The 20,967-nt window shown below is 41.5% G+C and overlaps 1 protein-coding gene across 3 annotated transcripts in view; it reads left to right on the forward strand.

Annotated features, from left to right (window-relative positions):
• ctdspla (CTD (carboxy-terminal domain, RNA polymerase II, polypeptide A) small phosphatase-like a) overlaps positions 1 to 20,967 on the forward strand; it is a 35,030-nt gene that overhangs the window by 1,705 nt on the left and 12,358 nt on the right. For 2 of the 3 annotated variants that reach the window (XM_069159430.1, XM_069159433.1), the window contains exons 2-3: positions 17,245 to 17,411; positions 18,708 to 18,740. In XM_069159430.1, coding sequence (XP_069015531.1) covers positions 17,245 to 17,411; positions 18,708 to 18,740 — 200 coding nt within the window. The remainder of the gene's footprint in view (positions 1 to 17,244; positions 17,412 to 18,707; positions 18,741 to 20,967) is intronic. The other variant, XM_069159432.1, reaches the window with a different exon arrangement.

The raw sequence follows: 20,967 nt of genomic DNA on the forward strand, positions 1-20,967 counted from the left end.
TAGTCTTTGCAGGCCACTGACTCTCGTCAACACAGAGAAAACTGGTGCATATTTCACCATTTTCCATTTTGATTTAAGTCCACGTTGGGTTGTGTAATGGCCACTCAAGGAAAGCAGGCTAGGGAGTCGCGTGTAGCTACATACATGCGGGGTGGGGGGGTACATGAAGGCCCTGACATTCTCCCACCGGCACCCAACCCATTTAGCCACAGGGTGCCTGGAGGCCAGAGGGACCACCGCTTCCTGCTACACCCGGTACTCTGTTGGAGAAAAGGTCACCTTCCTCCATCACCCACCGCTGAGCAACACTGACATACATGAACCACTGTGACTCACTGGCCTTGCAGCCAGCGGTCATCAGATTAAGTGATAATCAATACAATATGAACTTGTTTGCCTAGATTAGTCTTCTGAGTATTAATATAGTTTAAGATCAAAAGTGAAGCTTTGACATAACCTTTATTTTCACTACAATTATGCACGGTCTGTGTTCGAAACTACTCCAAGACTGACCAATTCAATTTTGATTTAGCTACCGCCACATATTTCCGTTATCTTTTCTCCTCAGCAGCCACCTTCATAATGATAATCCACCAGAAACAATCACTAAACGTCAACATTCATCATCACTGGCTGTGTCCTGGTAGAAGTAATATCATCCAGGAAATTTGTTTGAAGGAAAATAAAACTGTTGCTTCTTTCCCTTTCAGCACATTTTAATCATTTACCCAGAATTCCCACACTTTCTTGTCCACAACATCCTGCTTGCCTTGAACAGTAAATCCCAGATGACATGTGGAATCTGACAATTAATCTGGCAAGATAAAATCCAGGGTCAGTCAGCACACACAGCACACACACAGCACACACACAGCACACACACACGCACGCACTGTGGCTCCTTAAACAGATGCTGTCACACACAAAATGTCACCAGGGAGCTTTCTGAACGGAGTCCCTGCCCTTCACTCCCGTCTCTGTCAAAGCAGACAGCAAACAGCACTTGTTGTCCAGGAGAGTTAGTCTGTGACCTGCTTGGGCTGCTCTGAAGCCACACACACACACACACACACACACACGCGCGCGCGCGCGCGCTGAATATTTCAGAGCACAGGCAGGCTATTTCTGGAGTCCTATCAGTTTCATTCCAAGCAAAGACGTAGTGACTCATTAGAGCCAACTTTTTAAGACAGTTAGCCAGGTGCAGATTATATCTTTATGCATTATGGATTATGTTAAATGAGATGAGTGTTGTAATCATAATGTGGGTGGTTTCTTTCTTCACTCAGAGCAACCATGTCGTACTTGTGGAAAATATACACAGCTCTTTTTTTTTTTTGCATGATAAAGACAGCCTTAGGTGCTTGTTGTATCAAATAGACGATTTACAGCATAATCGGGCTATTTGTGGTATTATAATGTGTTTTTTTTCTTCTGATAAAACAGGACTTACACTAATTTAAGGAAAGATATTTTACAGGAATGAACACACAAGCACATCAGTTTCTGCTTTTCAAACCCAATTTATGCTCTTCATTTGTGAACCCGTTTATTTTTCAGGATCTGATGCAATGAAATGCAATGACTGGACTACCAACAGGGGAGAGGAGTCACAGGCTGGCCTGCCTCAGTCTCGCTTCGCAAGTCACTCAGGCTTTTCTCCGATAACTTCACAGTGAAAGAAGGTGTCATAGGACAAGCTGTTTACCTTAATCAGATTAAGTCAAATCCAAGTTTAACTCTTCACTCCTGCAGTGTGACGGGCAATATGATTTGTGGCCAAACACAGTGGTGATATCCTAGCATGAGTCTTTCGCACTCAATTGGCCTTAATTTGTGTTGTGTAACACATCTGGAGAGTGATTAAGTCTCATCTAGTGTCACACGGGGATGAAGCTGTGTTTTTGTCAACATCGCTTCTTTCACGCTGCTGAGTACATTTGTTGCATTTCCCCTGGAGTCCTTGGAATAACTGTTTGCTTTTTTAAAAATTACTTCCTTGGGAAAACAACAAATACACATTCATTTATTAGATTCAAAGTATGGCTTTTTTTTTGTATGAGGCTGAGTAATATGCATTCGCCTGAACAGACTTAAAGTCCTTCTGCCCTGGCCTTATTCAGTTGTAATTCAAGGCTGCTACATAACAGTTTAGACACTAAACTGTGTTTTTGACATAGACCATTGACCTTCAGCCTTTTAATACACTGGTTAAGGCACTGTGTCTGCCCTGTGAGAGGACATGTATAATTTGAGAAGAAGCATAGACAAGGAGGAGCAGCAGTGGCTGGGATTTCTGCACACTAGTGGTATGTTAAAATGTGATTCCCCTTTCGGTCGTATTGGTTGCATTGCCAGAGAGAAATGAGAAAAAAAAATACTGACTCTGTAATTATAAATTAATCTGGAGAAAAGCCGGTGATTTCATGCACACTTGGCTTTTGAGGTTATTCCTGGAACTCGCTGCTGTACATTAATAAAGTGTTAATGCTGTGTGGACCACACCTGCAGGGACGTGTGCAGCGCAGCTAGTGAGGGGAGCTACTGTGAGTTCTGGCTGTCCAGAAGTTGTTGGCACAAGTTGCCACTCTTCGCCACTTTGCTGTCATGACTGGACTGAAGTGTTGGGTAGAGGAGGACAATCTTTTATAGGTTTCCACCTCTCTTGGGAATCACATTGGGCTGCCATGTGCGTACAGTGAAGTCAATATTCAGTGCACCATTTTGACTGAGAGGAAGAAGGAGAGAAAAGCTGGACTTTGAAGTGCAGGTTCTTATTACTGATTTATGAGCCTATTTCAGCCAATGCTGCTCAGAAAAGCTGATTATCTGCACCTCCAGCGAAGAGTTGGGAGTGTTAGATGTTTCCCAACGCCACCTCATTACTTTCTGTCCAATACCATACTGGGCAGCTCATTGGGAAAAGTTGAATGTTTTCCCTCCAAGCCTAATCTCCTTGACTGATAAGCTTGTTAACTGCATGCGTAGGATCGGCCCGTGTCTCAGTGTGTGGATGAACATGCCTCACGCGGAAGTAGGGGATTGTATTAATTTATATATTTTCACATTAAATCAGTTAAAAAAACAAGAAACAATGGAATGTTTTTACCGCTGCATGCAGCAAATAAAACTGTTGTTGATGTAGCTTAGTGTTGTTGTTGCTACATGGAGTTTGTTCGGCATTTTAAGTAACCACAATGGACTCAATTTCACACAATGCAAGAGCTCATAAACCACCAGTAGTCTTACGTCACCATAAGTGGCTTCCTTAAGTGTTTGTTGATGTGTCAGGCGCTTGTTTTACTTGGAAATGATGATTGAAAACGATATAGTTTATTTTCATATCTCCCCGATTAAGTTAGTTTTGTATCAGTGGTTCCATTTTAAAGTAATAATCTTGAAGATTTTGATTTTTTTTTTTTTTTAAAAGTCACTATTTATTGTTAAATGAGGTGACACAATGATGGCTGAGCCTGTGACCCACTGATATAAGGATTTGCATACTCAGTATTAGAAACTCGATGAACTGGTTGTCGGTGGAAAATTCTGATGTAACGGACTCGCTCTTTAACTTCGTTGTGCTTGAAGTGGCATACTGAGGAGAAGAAGAAGAAGCAGGCATTCTGTTTTTTTTCCCAGTCTCTGCTATAGAGTTGCGAGTAAACAGTTACAATGGAGAAACAAAGAAAATGAATGACTACTGGCGATGAAACGAGTGCAAATTCAGAGAAAAAGAAACCACGTCCCACGGTTTGGATTTCTGGGAAGTGAAGTCCAAAAACAGCTGCAGTTACAGTTTATCGCCCAGGTGTCACTACAGCGAACAAAACGGAGATCTTCAAAATTGGTATTGTAAAGAAAAATGTTTGCCGCAAACAACCTTTAAGTACTGTCAAGAGAAGATAAACATATTGACTTCAACTTAACTGACGTCCACCAATCTAGCAGTTAGCATACAGTGTTTATGTTGAGCTAAGCTGATTTTTTTTAACTAAAAGGTTAAAATCTCTAATCAAAGTGATAAAATAAGGCTACGTCCGTTAAGCTGTTTTTTAATGTTACCTTTATTTAGATAACCATAACCTTTCTAATTGCTATGTAGAAGCTAGTTCAGTAGCAGCCTTTTAAGTCTGTCTCGTGTCTTTACTCGGCAGTGGAGTTGGAGCCTGATCAAAAATGGCTGGCGGAGTTTTTTTTCCAGTGCCAATTAGTGTTATCTTGTGTGACAAAGAATGCATTACGAAGATTTATGTCAGATTTGCACATCTGCTCACAATAAAGACTCAAGTTCGAAATCAGGAAAGTGGTCCTTAATTATGAGGCAGTCTGTAGATCTATGGATGATCAGACACAGTGAAGGAGATGCAATCGCACTGCAATCCATCCTAAGAGAGGCCACAGGGGAAAATAGTGTGGGTTGACTTTTTCTTCACTCCCACTCTTGATGACTGTGAAGACTTAAACCTTGACTCACAATGCAGTTGGATCTGGAAAAAAGAGAAAAGTTCAGATTCCTGCTCAGAAGTCCCTGACTAGCTTTCAGTTTAAAATGGAGTTTTCACATCCTTTTACTTGTTTATAAATCTTGAGTTGTTGATATGCTGATTTTATGTCTCCAGTAGAGCCCCATGATCCAAAAAAATATCCACTTACAGACCTGAACTTTGTAAAACATTACTACTGAATATGACCTGAGAGCAGTTTAACCCACAATTTTAGCTTTGCTTTTAGATCAGGTCATAGCTCTCTCTCACCATTACAAACAGAGCAAGTATTGGGATTTTTGAATTAAAAGAATAAACCAGATGATATTGAAATATTTTCTTAATGTCAACAAATCCCATGAAAACACATATAGCTCATTCCTCGGTGCCGTACCACCACAGAGCTCCACCTCTGTCTCAAAACTATTAAAAAACACATAAATGACACGCACATGATAACCTATTATTTTCCTCATGATAAACATGTGTACTGTAGTTTATTTTGAGTCAATTACACATACGGTTTACCAGTTGATTACACTTCCTGTTGCTGTAAATGCTAGAGCACCAAATGTGTGTTCATTCGAAGCTGAAAATAGTCCCAAACTAATGCTCCGTTGGCCTGTTAATTTATGTTATTTATTTACCTTCTTCACCTTTGCAAAAAATTGTGACTGTTTTAATGCGGCTTAGGTTAAAATTATTGTTGGTGCTGACAGAAAGTAAATTGTCCCCTTTGAAATGTTGTGCAGTTTAGTATAAAGCAAAGTGGCAGTGCTCCAGTAAAGTACCCGAAAGCTGTATTCGCAAGTACAGCGATGGAATAAATGGAGATACACTCCACCACCGTTTTTGTGTTACTATTAATAGTTTTATTATAAAAAATGTTTTATCTTTCATAATTCACTTTTGTGCTATCCTACTTTATCACGTTGTTGCTTGAGCGAGAACTGTATGTCCTGAAAGTCACATGAGGATACTGTATGTTCCTGTTTCTGTTCCTGAGTCTCATTCCTATGTTACAAGATGATGATTGGTTGCTGTGTTTGAATTGGACCAATGCCATGTAAGTGCTGGGATTTTTTTTTTTTTCTATGCTTGGTGGCTGCAGTAAAAGAACATGCATTTTAAGTATGTTTGTTTAAGACAAAGCAGATTGAGCTGTAATCCATAAAGATCCTGTATGAATAAAAATGTATATTATGATTATTTTTGAGAATACGTGCACGTGGCTTCCTGCACATGAAAAACTTTGCATTTCCCTGCACTCAGTAAAGTTTGTTAGCTTGTTGGTTCTTCTGCACAGCATGGTTTGGGTTTTTCTGGGCCTCTTTTTATGTATGTGTGCTTTGGACTGTACGTTTGACAGCACTGTGGGGAAGTGTTATGCTTGAATGTGGCCTCAAGTGTAGCTCATATGCTGTGGTTGCTTGTTTTGGAGTAAACGCCGTTTCAAAATGTCCGGCGTGGGCTTTGAAGAGATTTTTAAAGTAGGATTTCAATTAAACTCTTTATAAAATCAGATTCTGTCCAATCAACTTCCATTCTGAGCTGTGATTAGTTGCATTGTAATAATGTAAGTTCTCCTGATTTGATTGAGAAAAGCCAATAAGAACACGGTACCAGAAGAACATCATCCATACGTGTAGTTAGGATAGGAGCATAGAGCTGTGTCTGTCTTCAGCTTTTGGTCTAATTAACTGCAGCCGTCGGTGACTTTCAAGCCGTCAAACTTCAGACTTCCTCTAATTAACTACAGAAGACAAACGACTGACACTCTGGTTCTTCTGGTGCATGCTTGTCATGCTTCGCTTTGAATGCGCAGTATTGTTGTTGGGTTACATCATTCGGCTTTTCCTGTATATCTTGACACATCGGCGTACAGTGGCTGTGAATGAGTGAAGGCCATTATTAATGCTCCAAAAGCCACAATCCCTTCGGAGCAAAAGCGGCCGCCTGCCACACGGCCGCAGCCGCCTGTATGGTGCTGCTCTAAAGGCCGTTTATAACAGGACGGGATTGTTCAGCTGGGACTCACACAGGCCACAAGCTACAATTAATTGAGCACCCGTTCGGACAAACGGACATTGTTAAAACGGCTCAAAACAGTCTTCGAAATTTAGGGGTCAAGAAGAAAAGCGAGACTGTGGAGGTGTGCGTATGAAGAGAGATCAGGATAAAGCATCTGGGTTGCAGTCAGGTATTCAGCCTCGCTCTGACAAGGCGATGGCCTTTCTGCATATTTTGCCCTCTTATGGCTGGCATTTATCATCAGTAATTGGCTGTCTAAAAGGGAGATCATGTTTTGTCCATAGTGATTTTCTGTCACCCTGTCTGAGTTATGCTGCGTCCCAGTTTGGGAGATATTTGACAGAATAGCATAAAAGCTTTATACATTTTTAAACAGATGAGCAGAGAATAAGCAAATACACTTGTACAGAGGCTGTAAAAGATACAAGGAGGCATCTTTTTTTTCATCCTCCTGAGGTAAAGGTGAATACTATTTAACTGTAAATCTCAGGGGCCTCTAAGTAGGACATGCTGTGTGTGGAAATGTGGAGATGAATGCCTTTCAAGAGAGCACAGGCATGGGAAAGCAATGCACAAGCAGGACTCCCACATTCTCACACCAACACGCATACAAGTACATGACCTACTTGTTTACTTATTTTCATAACAAGCATTTAGTGTTAGTGCTAAAAATGGACATCAGTAAGATAAAACGTAAACTACAGCTTAACGAATCACCTTTTTTTTTTTTTTGTCAATCCAATACTACGTTCATACAGTCCAACTTGTCTGTCGACTCCTATAAACAAAGTGGTGTTAAAAGATGGTACTTGAATCTTACATATCGCACCTTTTAAAGGCTCACTCCACAGATTTTAGTAAATGTTTACTCATAACAGGGAGCACTCGGCTGTTGTAACCAGTTGTGTAATGTATTTTGTGTCTCCAGCGGTGCTTTCGACAATAATGCCGATGATGTCGTAGTGATGTCATCGGGATAATCTCATTTTGGATTTAGAGACTATACAATTTTAACAGAAATCCTGCTTTACAAACCAGGGATGTGGAGTTTGACAATCATTTACCAGGCTTAAATATGTTGTTGGTTGTGTTCTGGGTAATGTAGGATCTGGTGTTGTTGGGGCTTCACTCATGTTAAGGAAGTCTGCTTTCATTTTTAGTCATTTGTCTTTTAAACCTGTGTCTTGTAACTTCTCCAGTTTTCTGAAAAATCAAAACTAAATTGTTGTCGTATGCCTTTAAATTTCACTCTGCTCACTGGATTGGCTTTCAAAATCAATGTTACAGCCGCATGGACAGCATCTCTTACTCCGGGGTCACCAAGTGTTCGACGAGCATGTCCATGTTCAAGAGGAGCCTGAAGACAGGCCTTTGATCACATCTGACACCAATTCTTCTGCCCTTTGTTTTTAACCAACAGACAGGAGAGGAGGATTACCCATCAGTCACTGAGCCTCTGGATTTTAGCACACAGTTGTAGATGAGAATATAAAAAGATATATAAATAATAAACTGCCGCAGCCCCAAACAACGTGGGCTGTGTTGCTGCCGGTTGCGTAACTCCGGCAGAATAGTCAGATCTCCCTCATTATTTCTCCCTGAGCTCTCAGTGGGTTAATTCCCCCGCCCTTGTCATCTCCTTCATTTCGCAGAGCGCTCGAGAAGCGGCAGCCCTCTTCCCCCGGGGGCCGCAGGCAGGCTGGCACCGCCACCACATCTCCTCTGCCGCTATATAACTGAGACAGGAAAGCAGGGGAAGACTCACCCACGTCTCCGTGTCAGAGTTCACTGCAGGGAAAATGAGTATCTTGCATGACATTGGAGCGAACCGAATGGTTTGTGTGTCTAAATCACTGCAAACCATGTCTTGGCTTTTTCAAATGTAACTGGGTTATTGAGTAATGTCAGTTACATAAGCTTACGTAGGATGCATATGTATATATAAATCCTCGCAGATAAGTAGAGAAATAAAGCCAGAAGGGCGGCTGAGGGTCAGTCAGTGTGACTAAAGGCATCTGCTCGAACTGAGTGTACCTCCACAGTCTGTAATTTTCACCCCAGCCTCAGCTGTCTGTGTGGGGAAGTAAGGAGGCTTAATGGGAGTTTATTCTATCATACTGTGCTATTATTGCCTTGATAGCCTCACACATAACACGCCAAGGACCTCGGCACAGTGAGCACACACAGACTGATGCGCACAACTGTCAGTCTCAGCTCATTCGTTGCTACCTCACTCTACTCAACTGTTTGATTTGCTGTGTGTGTGTGTGTGTGTGTGTGTGTGTGTGTGTGTGTGTGTGTGTGTGTGTGTGTGTGTGTGTGTGTGTGTGTGTGCGTGTGTGTGTGTCAGCAAACACATGATCGTGAAGCAGATGCTGTATGGTGTAAATATTGTTTTAGAAATTGATCTGTTGTAATTGTCACAGTAATTGTTATTGCTGGTATTTTCTCTGCTGTTTTTAATAAGCGATGGCAGTTAAGTCAATCTTAAAAAAAAAAAAAGAAAAGTGCATCAACACTTTATTGACAAATCAATTAGTTGACAAACAAAACAAAATTAAAGGAATTGTAGCTCCGGTGGTGTAAAGGATTAGCTGCTACTTTAGCTTAAGAGTTTCCGCATGTCCTTAAGTGTTGTTGGACAGGACGCTGAATAAACTGGCTCCTGATGTACAATATGAAAATGAAAAAAAATGGAAGACACATCGAAATCATCTGCTGAATAACGTAATACATATTGATTTGCTAAGTAGAATTTTCAAACATTTTCTGGTTCCAACTTGTCATATGTGAATTTTTGCCGCTTGTCGGTTTTATGTTTACGTCTTAGGGTTTTAGAGCGTGGGGTTATAAAACTAGAGGACCAACCACACAGCCACTCAGACATCTTTGTGAGGCTGTGCTTTGAGCTAAATGCTCATGTCAACATGCTAAGATGGTTACAATGATACATATATGTATGTATGTATGTATATACATATATATATATATAATACTTGTGTTTGCAGGTATTTAATCATCAACCAAAAAGTTAAAGGTTTGTCCTGATGATGGCGGCGCTAGAGGTAAAGTCAAGGATCACCAAATTTATTTGAATTTACTTCGAAGGCAGCAAGAAGTTCTATATCAATTTTTAAGACCATCCATTAAATAGTTATTGAGATATTTCAACTAAACATGCTATAGCCTTTGTGAGTAAGTATTCCAATTTGCGTCACTTTTTTTATGGCCACAGGTACAATTTCACCATGTACCTGAAACTTGAGCAGAGAGTACACATCAAATTCTACAACAGAAACATTTCAAATGCTTCAGAAAACCTACGGCAACGAAGCAATGAAGTGGGTAAAGTGTTTTTTTAGTGACATTCGCATTTCAAGCGGGGTGGAACATCACTGTCCAAAACCGAAGAGCTTTCAGTGGGTTGTGTGCTGTGGATTCGTCCCACAGAGTCAGACTGTCAACACTGAGTTCTACTTTTGACTTTGTATAAAAAGTGATTCGCTTCCCTGCAACTTTATTCTGGTCTGCGAAAATCTGACACCAAATTTGACGTGAGCTCTCTGCTCAGGAGCTGATGTTCATCAAGCAATATAACTTCCACTTACTCACAAAGGTTGCAGCTTTACAAGGCTTTTTGATCTCCCCCTCGTATGTGTTAGTTGTAGCCTCTGTATAAATGTCAGAATAGTATAAAACTGTTTCTTTTCTTAGCACCGTCCCAGTTGGAGATTTATTGTGTACTACAGGGTTTCCTACCACAGTGTTATTCTGCTGACAAAGGGAACAACAAGGAGTTCCCCCTCACCGCTGTCTGCTTCTGTTAGTGATAGCCAGGGACCGAAACGGCTTCATCTGGAGGTGCTCACTCTGCCTTTTCAATGTTGTGAACTCCAGACATTAGATCCCAAACTGTAGGTGAATAGTGGATTACCTGTCAGTGTACGTGTGTGTGTGTGTGAGTCCTGTTCTTCATTGTGTCTGTAGGCGAATAAGTATTTTATCTCGCATGGTATTACATAAGCCCCCGGACGGTTTGGTCCCGCTTTTAATGCAACCACCCCACTCTCCAAATGTTAGTGAGGGGAGGCAGCTAATAATCTGTGAAATCATGCCCACTGCCTGAGGGGCGGCAGGGTTTTAGCGTGTCATTTTTGGATGTTTGTGTCTTATTACCATGGAGTCACTTTGCCACCCTGTGAAGGCTCTTTTAGAGTTATACAGTAGCGATACCATGGAAATCCATATGGCTGCAGGTTGTTTTATTTCGGTGTATGTCAAGTATCTGGCCGTGCCATTCAAAACCTTCCTGTTTTCCATCTGAATTATTAAAGCTCCACATTCACACAGACTGTTCTCACAGTTACCTTCATGCCCCCCAGGTACTGAACAATTTACCTGCCCGGCTGGTTAACTAAGTGCTACTGGAGCACAGTTCGATCTATGTCACCCAGACACTTCTAAAACAGTATAATAAAGGGTCATTTTATTTTCTATTCTGTTTTATGTTAGATAGTTTTGGTAATTCTTTATGTGCATCCATTACTAATCCCGGAAAAGTCAGGCTGTCTGGTATTGTATCAGGAATTTGGTGAAGGAGTGATATCTCGTTTGATTGGAGAACACACTGCTAACTGCTACTAACTACATGTTAGTTGGGCTCCAGGCCATGGAGGTGTAAAGAAGTGGTTGACCTCCACCAAAAGAGAAAAATACACCTTTCAGTTACTCAAAAGTTGTCTACTTCTCATGATGTGTCTTATTTAGCCGCCTGTAGCTTTGCCTGTGTTTGGTCGGTAAGCCTTCAGTTGAGGATGAGACTTGAGGAGTTCGTTATTCAGATGGTCTGAGTAAATGACCCGTGGGTTTGGAGGCTTTTGAAGTTGTTATGAGCAACGGAAGTAAAAGTAATGCAACAAATAACTTCTGCTTTGCTGAGGAGGATTAAGTAAGCTATGTTTTACTGAAGATGATCACAAGTGTTTCTTGTCCCATTTACTTTATTGTTTTAATGCCGTCATGTTTTTAGGTCGCAGCAATTAGCATGGAGACTACAGTACTTATAACTGACAGGAATTATGCTCAAACCTGTACTAAAAAAAGTTGCCGTCAACCTAAATTCACCTTCAATTGTCTGGAGCACTGGGCACTTTCAGCTCGAAGCATTTGGCTCCTGAATGATGCTTGTCCTAACATAAACCTATCAAATCGTGCACTGTAAACAGAACCGGCAGCTAAATCATATTTTTAAATGTGGCATGTTGTTTTTGGACTGCGTGCATATTTTAGTGCCTTTTAAAGCTACAGTAAAGGAGGCCACCTCAAAAGTCTTGAGCTAAGCCGGGGATCATATTCCCTCTCAGAGCCTGGCATTATTCCACGCTGTGGGTCACAGGGTGATTATCTCTTCCTGTCAGGAATGCTGAGAATTTCCTGCATTTTCTCCCTCTTCCGGCCTTGTTAGTGGTTGTGCCTGAACATGTGACAGGGAGCCGGGGCCTGGGCAGCTCTTGATTGACAAGCAGGCTTTCTATCACTGTTACCTTACGCTCAGCAGGCCCGCTGACTTAAAGGGGCATTTTCAAAGCTCCAAGATCAAGTGAAGATCCTGAATTGAATGAATCGCATTCAGCGGGCAAATAATGTGCACCTGCTCTGAAGAGGCTACAGATATGGTCTATCTCTCTCTCTCTCTCTCCAGGGAGCTTTTTTGTTGAATAAAGCCACTGGCAACCACCTTTTACTTAAGATTTTTAGTGTATCTGTTATTAACAGAGCCGCAAACCAAACTATTAACCAATCTGCTTCAGTCTGGGTGCTTTAGTGCATTATTTGACCGAGTTAACTTGCGTTGGTGCAATCTGTGCAGGTCAATACGCCTGTGTTCTTAATGGCAAGTGCTGCACTTTAACCTTTTGCTGTTATTCTCAGGGCTGACGAAAGCTCCATTACTATGCAAGGCGAGCTTACTCCAGGCACATTCCTGAGCAAGGACACTGAATGAAAAAAGTTTCTGTGTGCCTCAGTGTGTTAAGTATGCCGTTTGTTGATCAATGTGCCCCTTTGCCTGGATGTGTGAACATGTATGCTACATGTATTTGTGTATGTGAGTCTGTGTGTGTGTGTGTGTGTGTGTGTGTGTGTGTGTGTGTGTGTGTGTGTGTGTGTGTGTGTGCTCAGTCTCAGGCCTCAGTCAACTCTGAGCTATGTTGTTTGTGTCCAAGGGAGAAAGGAAAGCTCTGTTTGTGTAGGGTGGTGGTGCAGGAGGGGGTGGAGTAAGAATCAGACCCAAGTATAGGCTGTCTCACCACAGTAACTCTCCCCACCCATTCTAAACCCTTCCAGCTCCCTCTCCTTTCTCTCCCTCTCTCGAACTCCCACCTGCTTTTTCACGGCGGTCGATGGGGGCAGCCGACCGGGGCGGGAAAATGTAGCCGCTCTCAAAATGGAGGAGCGAAGAATGACATCAAGGCGTTTTTAAGACCAACTTCAGAGAAATGTGGGCTGATTAAGGGCCCCAAACTGGAAACTTACCCTGAAAGGATATGACCGCTGAATTGATGTATTTTTTTTCTCACTTTGATCTAGTTTTCTACTGCCATGCACATAGTTTTCCTTAAATCTGGCCAATTTTTTTTTTTTAAAGATATCTGTCCCAGTTAATCCTGCCTCCACCACAATATAATGAAAGTGAAAGGAATTTAACTAAATTACTTGAAATTGTATTTATTGGAACGTCTCGTTCCAGAAGTAGTAAGCCTGGTACTTAGGATATTAACCGTTGTGAGAATTGTCCAGAGATGCAGTGTTTTTGAAAAGAGCTGTAATCTCTCTGATGAGTCATCGATAAAGTCATTGACAAAGTAAAGGGTAACAAGCGTCTCACTTTCTGATGAGCCACCAAGTCTGCACAAGTGTTAGTGTCTCTGCATCAGGAGTCCAAGTCAAAAGTCGGGGGCCAAGACTTTTCCACCATGTGCAATGGAGATCTTGGCAAAATAATGCATCCAAGGACAGCAACGGCTAAACCTACAGTATGAAGGATTTAGCAGTTTTTAGTTTGCGGGTTTGGCACATCCAATATTGCTTGGATGCGTTTGGGACCCAATTTGCAATCCTCCAGAGTAATAATTGAATCGAATCGAAGGGAAAGCAAACTAGAACTGTGTCAGCATGGACAGGAATGCTAAAATATGCAGTTGCTGAATCAATAACGGAGGACCAGCTGAAGGAACTACAGACACGAATGTTGATACGTTTACTGTGATTGAATCTACAGCTCCAACTATTTGGGGCAGATCATCAACGACCTTTTGGTTTCTTTACGTACAAGATGATTTCCATGGCAAAGGTTTCTCGGCTGATAAACCAATAGCAAAAGTTGAATAGAAATATATTGATTTCGGTCCAGATTCTGCGCAGCAGAGGCCGACCTCATAAGCTAAATGTAAACACCAGCAAGATTTTTCACAACCTTGCGAACTGAAATGTGTTCGTATTGATGGCTTACAGTTGATCCCCACAGCCTTATTGATTCCAGTTGATAAATCCTTCATAAAGGGCACCTGATGTAAAGGTGGAACAACTTCTATGAGTGCAATCAAAATTCACAACCTTTGGACTGGGATTGAATCTCAGACACTGGGAAATTCAACCGAGTCCAAGTTTGCATGTTTGCACTTAAATGCTTTGGCCTTTTGCGTGAACTAACCCTTCAGATTATGTAATTACACTGATCTCTAAATGTGCTGCTGCAATTTAAAGCATTTCATATATCTTTAATTCCACCACAGTAAGTCCTGACAAATTAATGAAGCCTCCTCGTCCCTGTGGGTGTGGACATGTCTGTGTGTGATTGGTGACCTTTGTCTTATGAGGTTAATGCTTTTAGTGTGTGCAGTGTGGCTTTTCTATAATCAAGAGAATTCCTGTCGTGTTTCATCTATTAATGCGCTGTCTGTACGTGAGAGTAAATTTACTTTTATATTTGCAGGGACAAATATAGACTCTATACTCTCAGCCAGTATGCTTTTATGAGTTTTCTTTAGCAGCCGTGAGGGAATCATGCCTACAAGGGCAGAGCATCTGCTTCAATCACCACGCAGGTTATAGCAACACAGCATGTTTCCTTCCTTTTTCAACCTTATAGCTGTGTTTGTTTACTGAAATATTGCTGCTTGGGAATATCTATTGGGATAGAAGAAGAGCCACAGCGAGCTTTGGACTACAAAGTCAAGAGAGAACAAAGAAGACGAACTGCCCGCAGCCTGTCAGATCCAGTCGGAGCAACCCGAGTATAGTTCCAGGCGTCAAATCTGAAAGCTCTCAGAACCGAGGCAGGCTGCGAACAGCCGCAGCACGCATGCCTTACTGGGCTGCCTGTGTCACACGGCTGTACGAACACGTTAACAAGACGGCAGCAAACAGGGGAACTGTATGATGGCCGCTCCGAGGCACGAAAATGACGATTCCGGCTCAAGTCAGCCTCACCGGAAACTTCAAAGTCCTGAGCAGAGTTGGGATTTCCATACTTAAGAATTACCTTTAGAGCAATTAGGCTAGCAGAATGTCTGCTTCAGGAACACCTCATGAAAATTTTAGTCTTTGTACTAGAGCTGCCCACATTTTTATTGTCAGTATCATCCTCAACGACAGAAAATATGAAAAAAAAAAATTATAAAAATCCGTGATAGAACATTTTTAAAGGCCCACAGACCATTCGAGCCCACTTGTTTCTGCTCTGTCAGTGTGAAAGTAGGCCATGGGCTTCAGAGACAGTGAAGGAGGAATGATGTAACCAGGGACCTACATGTGTATGTTGTTTTCTCCCTGGAGCTTTACAGCACTCAGCCATTTATCAAGCCTTCTTGCCAAGCATGTGACTGTGTAATTACTGGCAGATAACGGAAATGATTTCAAATCTCAGATGAGTGACATCGAATCTGCTTTCTGTTTACAGCAATTTTCTGACTTCCCAGTGTGTTGTTTTTAATATAGAACATTTTATATTATCAATTTTTTTCTGCCTCTTCTCATATGCATACATATATGATATTATTTTGTAAATCTTTCCCTCTTTCTTTGATGTTGATCAACTGAACTACCTTCCCAGAGGGCCCTGTAATGGTGGCTATTTTTGTCCCCGTGCTCCTTATTGCATGAACTGATGCCTCACTGTTTGGTACAACATACATCTCTGCTCTTTTTGTCACGATAAAGCGATGATGCGTGTGAAACACAGTCTGCAACTCTGAGCAGCACTGCCATCTTTTTCTTTCATTGGGAGCAGCGTTCATTACCATAAAGGCTTTTAAACAAAAATGAGGTCTCCTCTCCACAGGTGACATTGCACTGAAATTGCACTGAAACAGCACATCATTCAAAGTTGAGGAGGACATTTTTCTGAGCTCACAAAGTGTTTTGTTGGCAATTGCAGTGGAAGTAAGCACACATCCTAAAAATATTATGGTTGTTTTTTTTGTTTTTTTTTACTTTACTGGATTTTTTGCATTACGTGCCACTTTGTACTTTTATTCCCTAACATTTATTAGGGGTACATTTTCTTTTTTACTGCACAACATTTATTAGAGAGCAAGCTGTCTGTTAGTCTACTTAAGATTCCAAATACAAAATATACATAATAGCTTATGCAATGCATCGTGAAAGACTAAACAACAATGCCTAAGTCGTATTTTATTTTAAGTTGTATTATTTTGTAAAAAAAAAAAAAAAATGAAGGGACTGTGAATAAATCTGCATAGTCTATAAAATAGTTTAAACTGATGACATCTTCACCAACTGCAAGCGTAAAAACCTCTTGCAAATGAATGTGGCAGCAGTAATAATCTATTAATATGCTATATAGTACTATGACACTAAAAGGGGCTATTTTTGTAACTTTGAGTACTTTGAAACGTTTTTGCGTTGGCATCGCTGAACACTGGAAAAGAGGGAAAACGGCAATCTCCGTTCAAAGCTAACAAAATTATTGCACCAGGGCCTGAAGCTCACAAATGAACACATGAAATCTTATTTGTTTCATACACTCCGGAAAAAAAGCCAGTAAAAATACAGCTCAATGTACCATGTAAATATGAAAGAACGCTCTGTTGCAATTCTTCAAAAGGGTTTTTACCCGTATTGTATGAATACGCTTTGCATGTGGGAACAAGAACCTCTGTCAAGTGCAAAAAGTGGAAGAGGCAGCAGCCATCACACATGTCGATCGATGTAAATCTACATCGATCGACCACTTTAGGGTTAACAAAAGAGCCTGAATGGTACAGAAGAGTTACTGTAAATCTAAAGAATTTTCCTCTTTCGTGTTGAAGGAAATGTCTGAAAACTTAAAGGAAAGGGTACTGGTAAATGTCTGCCAGTACATGATCTGTTTTTCTTCAGATTTTTGTGTTAACAGTGTATAACAATCTGACATGTAAAATTGGCTGTTTTAAAATGGCTTCCGTGCCAGATGACTTTGCTGAGAGCCAATTAGCTGTAGCTCCCTGTTTCCAGTCAAACCTAAGCAAACCAGCTTCCTGCTGGACTCACTGATATGACATTAGTATTGATCTTCCTAACTCGCTTTCTACAGCTGAACTATTGGTAACAATTTAATTCCAGTGTTGCTACTGACGTAAAGGATGTTGTTGTTGGCATATGTAAAGGAGCCTAATGTAACCGTACTCTTTTTTTTTTTCTCTCTCTTTTTGATTGTCACCCTTTCTAGTCTCCCAGTCTAACAGCAGCCTAAAGAAGCACCGGAGTCGGAGCATTTTCAGCCCTTTCTTCTGCTGCTTCCGCAACTACAATGACTACCACGTGGAGCCACCGCCCGCCAACAACAAGACACTTTCTCTGCCCCCGCCGCCAGAGGAGAATGGCAGTCCTCCCAAGGTAAAGCTCCGTTTTCCCTGGTGTTATGGTTGGCCAGCGTCGAAATTACATACCATTTCCATCCACGTGACCAAAAACACCTTGGAGGAATTAGTTAATATTTTATGACAGAAATCCTCCTTTGACTGGAGAGATCCAGTAACGAGTTTGGTTTTGCTACGGAGAGCTTGTTAGGGTTTGCCTTTTCCTGCGGAGAGCCGAGGCTGAGGCGCTGTGCAGCCTCGCTGAGCTCCCTCCACAAATTTTTCCAGCTGCTTCAAACCCGTTGAACCCAGAGGTTGTTTACCATCCACTGCTTGAAAATACGGGCTCGCTTCCCATCTTGCATTCTTCGATATCTGCCTACGCACACAACCGCACACAAAATAACACACTGAGCACGCTGAGAAGCTCAAAGAGACATGCGCTCGCTCGCACGCTCGCTCTTTCGGGCCGCGCGCTTGCACATATACCCATGACAACACATGAACCGAGAGAGACACACACACACACACACACACACACACACACACACACGCACGCACGCACTCAAACTGCTGCCTCTCTAATCCCCATAAAGTGGGCCTTGTGTGTGTGCCCCGGTGTGATGGATTGGCTGGCACCCACGCCTCCCCCTCTCCTAATACACACTCTGACCAGTGTAGTGAGGATGTGTGAAGAGAACGCTCTGGCTGCGGAAAAGGCGCCAAACCCAGAAGCTCCTCTACAAACACAGTGTCCTGCTGCCAAGGCAGGTACACGGGGCTAAAAATGGAGCCGAATCATATCACATTTCCACTCCTGTTTACCTGTAAATGTCTCTCATTCAGGCGAGGAATGTGTGGCCCTTTAAAGACACTATACATGCGGTCAGTGCTGACCCGGTCCGGACCTCTCCTCGACAAATGAATTCCCGTTAAGTTAGAGTGAACCTGGCGAACCTTTTCGTAATAAAAAAAGCCTTGTTATAGTGCGAGGCTGATTTTCAAGCTGGGTCGGTGCCCACAGTCCCTCCCAGCACTGTACTGTTGCTGGATTTCTGGCCAGCCGTATTTGTTACTATGGCAGCTCTGTTTGTTTTTGAGCAAGTTGTTCTCACTTTCTCTCACCACGTGTACTATATGTCCTTTTCCTCGGTCCCTCTCCCTCCTTTCCCCCTGTGCATTTGTTGATTAGAATATTGATGTTGTCGATTTCTTTCTCGCAACGATCTCTCACTGGTTTTCTTTTGCTTCCCTGTTCCTTTTTTTTTTCTTCTTGTTTTTCCACCCTGTCTCTCTCAATCACTTTCTCTTTCTCTGTGTTTATTTTCTCCAGTGTGACCAGGTCCAGGTCATCCCCATACCCAGTGTATGTATTATTATCTTTAGTTGTTTTTTTTTCATCTCACTCCATCGCAGTAACCTTCTCCCTCTGCTTGCTGTGCTTCATCATTCTAACGGCATGTGGCTGTTGACACGGAGGTGATTTTTCTTTGCTCCCAAATGAAATTTTGCACGGACCCTTTCCTATGATCATGTAGCTTTCCAGGCTTTCCTTTGTGCTGCTTACCCTCCGCTCATGCCACTCAGAGAAACAAGTGATTCAGATCCATTTGTTATCACATGACTTATTTGTGTCCTTTTCCCATTTCTGTAGTGTCATCATTGGAAAAGGACAAGAGATTGATTTCCGTGTTAGATTAAATTGACTGAATCTCATAACAGACCTCTGCTTCCACAGTTTGGGTCAACAAATGGATGACTTGCCCTCAAAAGACTTGATTGAATTAGGTGTTTGTGTGTATTGAGAAAGGTTACTTTGTGATTATGCAATCACTGGTCAATGAACTGCTGTTAGTCCGTAAGAAGCGGGCTCGGTTTCAGCTATTTGTACTTCATCATCCACCAAAAAAGAGGAATCATCTGGTCCCTGCTTTGTTTGTGCTGCAACTGCAATTCATTTAACTATTTTGGAATCCATGTGGTGCCTGTGGTTTTCTGTAATTTTGGATATTCACACTCGCAGCATCCCACATTGCAGCCAAGCGTTAAACTACACCACCCAGCAGACACCTCCCTTCAATAGCAGGAAATGCATGTGGCGATGAGGTCTGCTCTTTGTCTTGCCAGGAGGGTCAGAGGCGAGGACTCTGAGGGGCGACTGAAATAACTCGTGCTGACCTGGATAGGTCACGCCTGCGTCATTCGTTACTGTAACGCAGAGTGAAAAGCAACGTCATAGAGTACAAAAACAAAAAGACGTCCCTGAGTGATTGCTTATCTTAATGCAAAAAAGCACAATACCCAGTTCTGCCAATGAAACCTTTAAATGACAAAACCAAAAACTAGTATATATATAGTATAACATGACTTGAATCTTCCCTGATTCGTGTTTATAAACAGATAATTGACAATACATTGTTTATGATGTGAAACCGTTTGTTTGAGTTAGCAATGTAGTTATAACTTTAAGCATGTGTAATGGTACTTTGTAAACTTCTTAACTCAATAATACATACTTTCTTACATAGTTTTGTAAATAAACAATAAATACTATATATGATTATAGCAAGCACTTCAATAAAATACCCATTTTTATAATGCACTTTGTTTAACCAGTAGTCTGAACATTCTGCCAATAAAATTCCCACATCCAAAACACATCAATGTAATCCATACTCTTTTGTATTTATATTTTTATATTACATTTATTTCTGAATTTGAGAACCAAAGAAACACATGAAACAGTTACTTGCAGTTATGTATGTCCTTTACTTTTTTCATCATTGTCTGTATAGTCTTAGATCTTTTTTTTTTTTGTCTTCGCTTGTCTGCACATAACAGACAGAAAAAGGAAAATTGGTAAAAGACATTAAATCGTGCAGTTCGGGGAATGTTAACAGAGGAGAAAAGAAGCCGAGTCTTGCCTAACAGAAGAAACAAAAAAAGTGAAATGATGAGAAAAAAGTTATTTTTTTGCTGTCAGTGAGAGGTATTTTTAGTTCAGTCATGATGAATTAATTTGATTTCAAAGTGCTTCTTCTATATTTAATGGTACACTTAAGTGATATCCAGAAGTAACAGTTTTCGAAATTGGCTTTGAACATTTTGATTAAAAATTCACTATATACTAACGACTATTTGAATATTCGAAAATCATGTCCCATTATGAGACCTACATGCTATATCGGGACCTTGATGGCATAGGGGGGACATGGTGGAATTTCCATTTGCACTCTTCCTCCCAAAAGACTAAATATGTCTGTTTTTTAGATTTGCCAGCTTCATGCTGATCAAGTGACACCATTTCCTGTAAGCTAGCATGGTACGCTGTGGCTGAATGTAATCAGTTTGGGAGAGCGCCCCCTGGCTGAGGCTTTAGTAGCTTCTTTTTTTTCTTTTTTTTTTTTAACACATTGCAGCTGCATGGTGAAAATGTCAAGGTCCCAGTGAGTCTCTCTTTCTTTGTTCAACCTGCATGTGTAGATCACATTCATCACGGCCTGACAGGATGCCATTCAGCGTCCTTGCGTGAAGGGAATTCTTCCTGTGATACATCAGCATGCGATAAGACATGATAAATCGGGTCTGAGATC

The sequence above is a fragment of the Embiotoca jacksoni genome, unplaced genomic scaffold (assembly GCF_022577435.1).
Source record: "Embiotoca jacksoni isolate LCO1_2020_lvr unplaced genomic scaffold, fEmbJac1.0.p SCAF_25, whole genome shotgun sequence".
NCBI classification, from domain to species: Eukaryota; Metazoa; Chordata; class Actinopteri; family Embiotocidae; genus Embiotoca; species Embiotoca jacksoni.